At 45.4% G+C, this 10,000-nt stretch overlaps 1 protein-coding gene across 2 annotated transcripts in view; it reads left to right on the forward strand.

The window, feature by feature from the left end:
- The first annotated feature begins 238 nt into the window (after positions 1–238).
- The window catches only part of psd2 (pleckstrin and Sec7 domain containing 2), a 23,078-nt gene continuing 13,316 nt past the window's right edge, over positions 239–10,000 (forward strand). The window contains exons 1-4 of one of the 2 annotated variants that reach the window (XM_076287588.1): positions 239–611; positions 6,095–6,289; positions 6,677–6,757; positions 9,648–9,760. In XM_076287588.1, the coding sequence (XP_076143703.1) occupies positions 562–611; positions 6,095–6,289; positions 6,677–6,757; positions 9,648–9,760 (439 nt within the window). In that variant the 5' untranslated portion in view covers positions 239–561. The remainder of the gene's footprint in view (positions 612–6,094; positions 6,290–6,676; positions 6,758–9,647; positions 9,761–10,000) is intronic. The other variant, XM_076287587.1, reaches the window with a different exon arrangement.

Genomic DNA, 10,000 nt, shown 5'->3' on the forward strand with positions numbered 1-10,000 from the left:
ATATGATCCATGAATACTCTCCACAGTGCGAGGCCACCTGCACACTAGGTGTTATATTAACTGGACCGGACAGATTGAGGTTTTATGTCACCGCTGGTGGCGGACAGTGGTGTACAGCGGTGTAGACATCTGGCACGCCGCCAGCTGTGCTCTTAAAACGGCGGAAATATGTCGCACTCTCCAGGACAATTCTCCGCCCCCTTCCCCTGCTTGCCGGGGTTTGGGAACGCGAGGGGAAATCGCAAAACTACCCGACAGCCAACTTCGGGCGTGCGTGCCTTTGACGCCGGGCTCTTGCCCCGTTCAGATAGTGTTCAATTGTCTCACATGTAAGAAGGCATTGCGCCTCGATTTACGAGGTAAAACCTAGGGATGAGATGGCACATAGCGGCGTTCGTCTCGGCATATGACGCCGGGAAAAAGTTAGTCCATTAGGAAAGAACCTGATTACTTAAACTGCTTGTTGGGGGAAAACTACAGTCGAAGGCGAATGGGGTCAGGAGGAACGCCTCAGCGGATGTCGCTCAGTCCGCGAGACTGAGTGACCGTGACGGCGGGAATATGTGGAAAGAGGAATATGATCATCACTTCGACTTTCTGCTGGAACTTCTGTGAGTTCTTAGAGTTCTGTCACGCACACTATTTCAAATGTATAAGGAAATAACTTATTTTAACATGTTTTTTTTTTTATTATTTTACTCGTGTTGAATTGTAATGGGATGCTTCCCCCCAGATATTAGACCAGTAGGCTAGGGTAGACTAGCCTATAACATAATATAACTTTGTGCTGTTCTGTGTAATTGAGTTGAAGGAGATTATGTAGGCCTATGCTTTAAGACAATAATGACTCCTGAACAAACTTGTGTCATGGATTGTGTGTAACATGTGACTTCATGCTATGGCCAGCGGGCTGCAGAGATGACATGCACACACAGATGCATATGCACACATACACATACACACACGCGCGTGCACACACACACACACACACACACACACACACACACACACACACGCACACACACACACACATTTTGAGCAGTGTGACAGTTGACAACTTTTGTGTGTGTGTGTGTGTGTGTGTCATACGACTAATTGTTTTATATGATTTTGTTGGCTAACTATAAGTTGCTGGGTTGCCAGTAGAGAACATGAGCTGTGGAAATGTTTTAACTGTATGAAATACATATGAGCTGGCAGATAGGCAACACACACACACACACACACACACAAACACACACTCACCAAAGAGTGTGGCAGTTGACAACCCGTGAGTGTGTGTGTGTGTGTGTGTGTGTGTGTGTGTGTGTGATTTGTTGTATCATTTTGTTGAATAACTATAAATCGCTGAGTTCATGAGCTGTGGAAACTGAATGAAATACATGTAAGCTGACAGAAAGGACACACACACACAAACACACATACACACACACACACACACACACACACACACACACACACACACTGGCATTCTAACACATTCAAGTTCAGAGAGATTTTGGATGTTGGCAGCTCACCTCAGTCTCCACACCCCTGCATGACACACCCCTTTGAGCAAGACTTAGACACGCGACTGAGAGAGAGCAAGAGAGAGCAAGTAGGCATGCAGAAGAAATAAATAAAACGACAGAGGGAGGGTTTTGTCAGGTGGAGGAAAAGAAAGATAGAAAGAGAGAGAGGAGAACAGAGGAGATAAAGCATTGAACTGTGTGGGAAAGAGGGATGTAGAAAAAAGAAAAAAGATAGAGTGGGTGCGTTAAAGTAAGGAGAGTTGTCAGGAGAAAGAGGGAGGGAGAGAAGAGGAGAGAGAGAGAGAGGGATGAGGAGAGATTACCTATGAGTCATAGACAAGCAGTCTCATGTCTCTGCTGCCGACTTTATGAGCGTGTGCGCGGAGGTAGGAACCTGGTGCTACACGCACATGTACACACACACATACACACACACACACACACACACACACACACACACACTCTTAACATCAATGTAGGTCATCATCAGATAGGGGCCTTCGTCCTCGTCTACCTCAGTGCGTCTTACCTAACACCAGGCACGAGCATCTATTCACTCTCTCCATGGAAACCATTTACTCTGATCAATCACTCTGAAACCGATCAATTGGTCGTTATTGATCGGATGGGGAGGGCTTGCTCCGCTGGTATTGATCTTCTCACTGTGTAATGATCCGATATCTCCATTTACAGGTGTTATGAGGCTGATGGGTAAGCTTTATAATGCTCTAAAATGATTGGCCATGAATCACAAAGACAGAAACCCTTGATTGCACAATTATTAACTTGTTGCAGTAGAAAGACCTTTGCACTGGTTGGGTTGCATTCATGCAGAACAAACAGATCAACAATTACTCATAAGGTATGTGTATGAGTTATTTTCATTCTCATGTATTTTAATGATATCAGATTCTTGTGACTTATACAGCCTAGACCAGACATCCTGACACACACACACACACACACACACACACACACACACACACACACACAGTAGACACTTATACTATACTACTATACCTTCTCTATTTCTCTTGCTTTCTCTATTTCTCTTGCAACCTCTCTCTCTCCTCCTGGCTGAGGACACTGGGTTCCGTGGCTGCCATGGTAACGCCCATGCTAATGGCATCTTATTGAGTTGAAGTGTAATGTAATTGGTGTAATCACATCAAGACAAAAATCTGACTCATCCTCCCAGAATCCCCGGCGCATGTAGCATAGTGGTGGTTTGTCCAGATGAAAGACTTGGTATTCATGAGCAAGGTGGACCACACACACAAACACGCACACGCGCACACACACACACACACACACACACACACACACACACATTTCTGTCCTTTGTTTCATTTAGCTTGTGTGCAGAACCTTTTGGTATTGGTAAATGGTTTGTTAGCAACAGCAGGGATGGAGGGAGGGGAGGGTGGTGCTGGTGGTCACAGATGAAAGGACCTCGTAGATGTGTTTAGACACATACAATTCTCTCCTGATTTTCACCAGCCCAAACGTGTGTGTGTGTGTAAGTGTGTGTGTGTGTGTGTGTGTGTGTGTGTGTATGTGTGTGTGTGTGTGTGTGTGTGTGTGTGTGTGTAAGTGTGTGTGTGTGTGTGTGTGTGTGTGTGTGTGTGTGTGTGAGTGTTGATGGAGAGATATTGGAAGTGTGTGTGGGGAACCTGCTGCCTGCTCTGGCCCCGTGCTGATGGTATGCATGATTGGGGATCATCTTAATCCAGTTACCAAGACAGTCATTCTCTCCCACACACACACGTTCACTACATGCTCACACACTGGAATACACTCTCCTCCTGGCCACACACACACGCACACACACACACACACACACTCACTACATCAGCGTTCCCCAAATGGCGGCCCGCGGGCCACATCTGGCCCACAAGACTCAAATGAGTGGCCCGCGCCGACATGTGTGTGTCTGGCATGTGCTGACCACAATGACTATGTATTAAAGGTTTTTTGTACCTTAAAATAATGTATCCAAAATCGTTTCAGTGGTTCATCAAATCATAATAGGGTGAACGAGAACAGCGCTTCGCGACCCTCCATCGGCTATAACCGCACTATGCAAGTTTGCCAGATCGGGGCAGATTTTGAAAATGTTAAATTGCATGTTGGTTATTCCGGTACTTTTGCTGATGTTTTGGTTGTTGCCCTATACTAGAATCAATTTAGTATCAGTATCAAGATCATTTGGGCAGGTATCATATTGTCGCAATGTTGTTATTTTGCTTTCAGAGGTGCATTAAATGAAAATGCTTTTGGTCAGAGTCAGATATAGAAATGTGTGTGAGTGTTAGGATGATTATTTTTTCAATTTTTAAATGTTTGCAGGTGTATGTGTGTTTATCCTGAATGCTTTGGCCCTTGGTTTGGCATGCTTGACATAATTTGGCCCTTGGGCCAAACGATCTAGGAAACCCTGCTTAACTGCTCACACACAGGAATACATTCCTCCACTCCTAACCACACACACACACACTCACTCACTAGATGTTCACACGCAGGAACACACTCCTCCTCTCCTAACCACACACGCTCGCTAGACGCTCACACACATGAACACACCCCTCCTCTCTCACCACACACACGCACACATGAGAGAGACACATTCACATACCAGTGGATCAGAGCTCATTGTGTTAATCTGCTACTTTGGAATGGGCATTAAGTGTATCAGGTTACTGAGTGTGGCACCAGACACCGCGTAATTTACTTAAGATATTATCTACACATCTTTGCTGTGTGCTCACACACACACACACACACACAAACACATGCACTCTCTCACACACACACATACACATACACACATATACATGCACTCACACACACACACACACACACACACTCACACATATGTTCATGCACTCACACAAACCAAAAGGCAAAAAAGTCCACACGCTTCACACCTCACCTGTAAATACACACATAGACACATTAGATACTTTATTCAATTCCACATTACAAGTAAATTTTCATTAGGAATCAAATGTTTTGAATGATCAAACAGATTTAACCACATCAACACATTGTTATGTATGACAATACAATCTCAGGGGTACAGAAAACATCTCCTTTTCCAAATAAACATGCTTCCTATAATGGCTGAAATTGAGCAGTACTTTACCAACTGTTTGGCTCTTGTTTTCAGTAGCCCCCTAATACAAAGTCCCCGGGTCGCCAGCCTGTGTACATGCCCTAGACTACCAAACACTAGCACAATAAGCTGGCATCTGTAGCCAAGGTTTTCGATGGTAGATATTAATGACTGATATTTTACAGTCTTAGAAAGGTAAGAGTCCTCCATAAACAGATCAAATGCACATGCTACTTCAAATAGCTTAACTGTTCTGGAATGCTGAGATATGACAACAATATCTGGTGTATTTGGTATTCCTACAAAAGTGTTTGCAGGTGAGTTAAACCAATCAGACTGTACAGTAGTGTTTTTATAGAGCTTTTCATCAGCCACACAGGGAATCTGAGCAGCAATGAGATCCACAAGTCTGTTGTGTCTGGCAATATACAGTCCTTTAAGTGATGTGCAACTGTTCATAATGTGGGCTACTGACTCCAGGTGTTGAGGGGGGTCATGCAGCATGCAGAGAGGTGAATGGATGGAAGGAAACCACAGTGAAAGGTTGTATTTGGTGGGAAGAACCTGTAGACGTGCTTTTATACAGAAAATAAAGATCTCCTCACTGATGTTGGCATTGCTAAAGATGGTGTGGGATGCAGAGTGGTCCGCAAAGGGCAGTTTGGCCAACTTTCCCTGTAGCTTTAGACTGGACCAGTACTCCATATTTTGGGCTCTCTGAATAGACAGGAGAGTCTGCCTGGATGTTCTAGGCTGGAGCAGGTGAACAATGCTGTTATGGTTTAGCCTGGCTTCCACAACAACAGATGGATCCTCCACAACTGCATCAGAGACCTCCACAGGTTGGAGATGGGAAGTCCACTTCAATTCAGTGCCTGTTCTCTGGCATAGGTAATTTAGGTCTGGCCAGTCAGATGACACGCCAAAACTCTGTGCTTGTCCATCAAGCTTTCCGTTGGGCTTTCTTTTAAAGCCCAGGAAGTTGTCATCCCCACTGCATGCATGTAGCACTTTCCGTCTCTTAAAATCCAGCATTAAGGATGCTCTGGCCATTTGCCTCACGCTGGTGTCACAATTCAGCATGTTGGTGAGGTGAGACTGTCTTGTGGCGGTATACTCCCACATACAGTTTGGAACTCCAAGCCCCCCGTCCTGTTTTTTCTGGAAGATAAAACATCTGGTGGAATGTGTATTAAGACACAGCCATTTCCTAACCATATTTACAGTTTTGTTGTCCATTTCACGCAGTACTTTCTGTGGAATATGGACATTTGCAAAAAGATGTTGAATTTTAGAAAAGGCTATGTCTCGTATTGCTTGTAGTTTAAAAGTTACAACACACACACACACACACATGCACCAGTCACATACATAGCATGTGGGTTGGATGATATTGGTCACTGTGAGGTCTCTACTTCATATGTGTGATGTTGGTGTTTTTGTTTTTCTTGTGGTGTTGTTGCTATAGTGATGCCAGCTTGGCAGATGTGCTCTCAGACTCCGAGTCGGAACTCGGCAGCTTGGAACAGCTTGCCCGCGGGAGCACGGATACACTCGCCAATGGTTGCCGTGCCGACTCTGACGCCGCAAAGCGATTGGCCAAGCGTTTGTATCACCTGGAGGGATTCAAACGCTGCGATGTGGCACGACACTTGGGCAAGAAGTGAGTAAGAGGGCGTAGACCAGTCTGTGTGTGAGAGTGTGTGTGTGTGTGTGTGTGTGTGTGTGTGGTGTGTTTGAGCATTTATGCATGTCTGTAAATTTGTGTGTTCTATGATTTTGTGTGTGTGTGGGGGGTGGGGTCTCTGAGTGAATGAGTGTGTGTGTGTGTGTGTGTGTATGTGGTTATGTTTGTGTTTTTCTATGCTTATGAATTTGAGTGTGTATGTGGTTTGCATTGGTGTGTCTAGGATTGTGAATGTGGAGAGAGAGTGTGTGTGTGTGTGTGTGTGTGTGTGTGTGTGTGTGTCGGTGTGTGTGTGTGTGTGTGTGTGTGGATGTGTAGTCCTCCTTTACATCTCCATTCCTCCTGTCTTTTCTCTCCCTGCAGTAACGACTTCAGCCAGATGGTGGCGTCGGAGTATCTAACCTTCTTCGACTTCTCTGACCTGTCACTCGATCGAGCTCTCAGGTGAGTCTGGGCCAATGTTGTGTGTGTGTGTGTGTGTGTGTGTGTGTGTGTGTGCATCTTATTACCTCTACCAAGGAGAGTGTGTTATCAGAGTGGTTTGTCTGTGTCCAGAATTACGCAAAAACTACAAGCCCAATTTTTTGGTGGAAAAGTCCCAGTCCCAGATAGCAAAATCAGATTGCCATCCAGGGTGTTGCATGGTCCAAGGACAGACCTGCGGAATGAAAGACCGGACCACTGGTTAAGTTTCACTTTCACTAGCGTTGCACAATACGCCGTTTAACCTTGGCAGAGGTCTGTAGTTTGGCCTTGGCAGAGGTCTGTAGTTTGGCCTTGGCAGAGGTCTGTAGTCTCCCAGTGCTTTTTGGTTACTGTTACTGTTATCGCATCAACCTTCTCTCTCGCCTCCTCTCCTCCAGGCTGGTCTCATACACAGCACACTGGCCCTGAAACAACACAATCACACACACACACACACACACACACACACACACACACACGCACGCACGCACGCACGCATGCATGCACACACACGCACACGCACACGCACACACACACACATACACACACACACTCCAGGCTGGTCTCATACACAGCACACCGGCCGTGAAACCACACAATCATGTGCGTGATATGAGAATGCACAGGCTCTCACAGAATATCAGCCTCTGCTGACCGGATCTGACCCCTGACTCACATCACACACACACACACATACTGTACACACACACATGCACGCAAACACGCACACACACACACACACACACACACACACACACACACACACACCCTGCAGTACATGTCATTCTATGTCAACTCACACCATTGTCAACAGTGACTCAGCTGTCTCTCTCTCTCTCTCTCTCTCACTCTCTCTCTCTCTCTCTATCTATCTCTCTCATGCCCAGTCACTAGGGTTGGGCACCGAAACACGGTTCTAATATGGCATTTTTAATACAAGGCATCACTGCATGTCATGCGCCATCTCTAACGTCTTGCTCTGATAGCAACACATCCAGATACAGTTAGCTAACATATGATAAACACTGGATGTATAAACCAGAGGGGTGCACCACATGACTGGACAGTGTTTGACAGCTTGCGTGAGCCCAAGTAGCTTACTTTAAAGCGATATCGCGAGCTCCTGTCAAAATCTAGCAGTGGGCCTAACTACACACAAGCAAAAGGCTATGAAACAACATCAACAGTAGGCTAGCCTAGCCTATATACAATATCCTTGCTAATGCGCTAACTGACATTTATTTGAAATGTTATCAGCAAAGTTGTAAGGTGAAAACTTTATTTCACGGTGTGTTAAACAACATAATGGCATGATATTAATCTTTCATGTGCATGAGGTCCATATAGCATCACAATGAATATGAAGATCATGTTAAAAGTTAGCTGGCAAAAACAAATATGTAGGTTACATACCTGATGTCACTGAGCTGTCAAAGAGGCTACGAAACGTTCTCCGTACGTTATCGCTAATTAAACTCAGCTGACTGGTGTTAACGCATAGCCATAGTTGCTGTTAAAATGCCTTCTGCTGGGAATCTTAACACTTCAACACCGACATGTAGCCTAACATGTTCAAAACTACTGCGTCTTATGGGTTAAGACATACAATTTCTTGAAGCATTTGGCAACACACTGAATTAACTGGAAAGTAGAGTCCCTGTTAGATTAGCTTGTTTGCAAATGCCGTTGTCCATGACCTGGCAGTTTTAACATACATTATGGCAAACCGCCTACACTGGGTAAACTTGAAAGCAGAGCTTACCATTGTGTGTGCATGCATGACAAGCTGTTTAAACATTTAAATGTATTATTCATAGGAGCAATGAGATATTGATAGTAAATTGAATATAACAGTTCAATTTCATGTTCAAATTTGTCTCATCAATAAAAAAAGCAATTCATGCTTTAGACCATTTTAATTTAAAATATTTTAAAAACAAAGTACCGGTTTAGGCACCGTTTCGGCACCGGCACCGTTTTAAAAGTATCGTTTTAGCACCGGTATCGGATAAAACCCAAACGATACCCAACCCTACCAGTCACTCTTTCCTTCTCTCCCCTATCTTTCTCCCTTTTTTTCTCTCCCTCTCTTTCTCTCCCTCTCTTTCTCTCTCCCTCTCTTTCTCTCCCTCTCTTTCTCTCCCTCTCTTTCTCTCTCCCTCTCTTTCTCTCTCCTGCCCTTGTCCTACATCTCTCTCTTTCTCCTCTGTTGTCCAGCCCACTTGGACCTTGGAACTCTCTTTCTCTCCTCCTCTCCACTTCTCCATCTTTCTCTCCTTCTCTCTACCTCTCTAACTTTCCACCTCTCTATCTCTCCACCTCTGTCTCTCCACCTCTCTCTCCTCCTCTCCTCCTCCTCTCTACCTCTCTATCTCTTCCTCTCCACCTCTCTATCTCTATCCACCTCTCCACCTCTCTATCTCTCTATCCTCCTCTCTACCTCTCTATCCTCCTTTCCACCTATCTCTCCTCCTCTCCACCTCTATCTCTCTATCCTCCTCCACCTCTCTCCCCTCTCCTCCTCTCCACCTCTCTCTCCTCCTCTCCTCCTCTCCACCTCTCTCTCCTCCTCTCCACCTCTCTATCTCTCTATCCTCCTCTCCACCTCTCCACCTCTCTATCTCTCTATCCTCCTCTCTACCTCTCTATCCTCCTTTCCACCTATCTCTCCTCCTCTCCACCTCTATCTCTCTATCCTCCTCCACCTCTCTCCCCTCTCCTCCTCTCCACCTCTCTCTCCTCCTCTCCACCTCTCTCTCCTCCTCTCCACCTCTCTATCTCTCTATCCTCCTCTCCACCTCTCCACCTCTCTATCTCTCCTCCTTTCCTCCTCTCTGTCGTTCTCACTCTGGTTGTTTCTGTCTTGTAGGAGTTTCCTGAAGGCGTTTCCTCTGATGGGGGAGACTCAGGAACGGGAGAGGGTGTTAGTGCACTTCTCCAAGAGGTTCTGCCACTGCAACCCTGATACACTCACTTCTGAAGGTAACACACACACACACACACACACACACACACACACACACACACACACACATACTGTGATATTTTGTCTAGAAGTTTCTGTTTGAATTACATCAATTTTATGAATGTCGGCACTTGATCCATATTTATAGTGAATTATGATGCATTGAAGTCTCATGAGGACCACACTGATCCCTTACTCCATTACTACACACACGCACACACACTCACACACACACACACACACACACACATACATAC

Source organism: Alosa pseudoharengus, unplaced genomic scaffold (genome assembly GCF_046254945.1).
Source record: "Alosa pseudoharengus isolate Yale_2024_CS ecotype anadromous, Long Island Sound unplaced genomic scaffold, YU_APseudo_1.1 YU_APseudo_1.1_scf_16, whole genome shotgun sequence".
Taxonomy (NCBI): Eukaryota; Metazoa; Chordata; class Actinopteri; order Clupeiformes; family Clupeidae; genus Alosa; species Alosa pseudoharengus.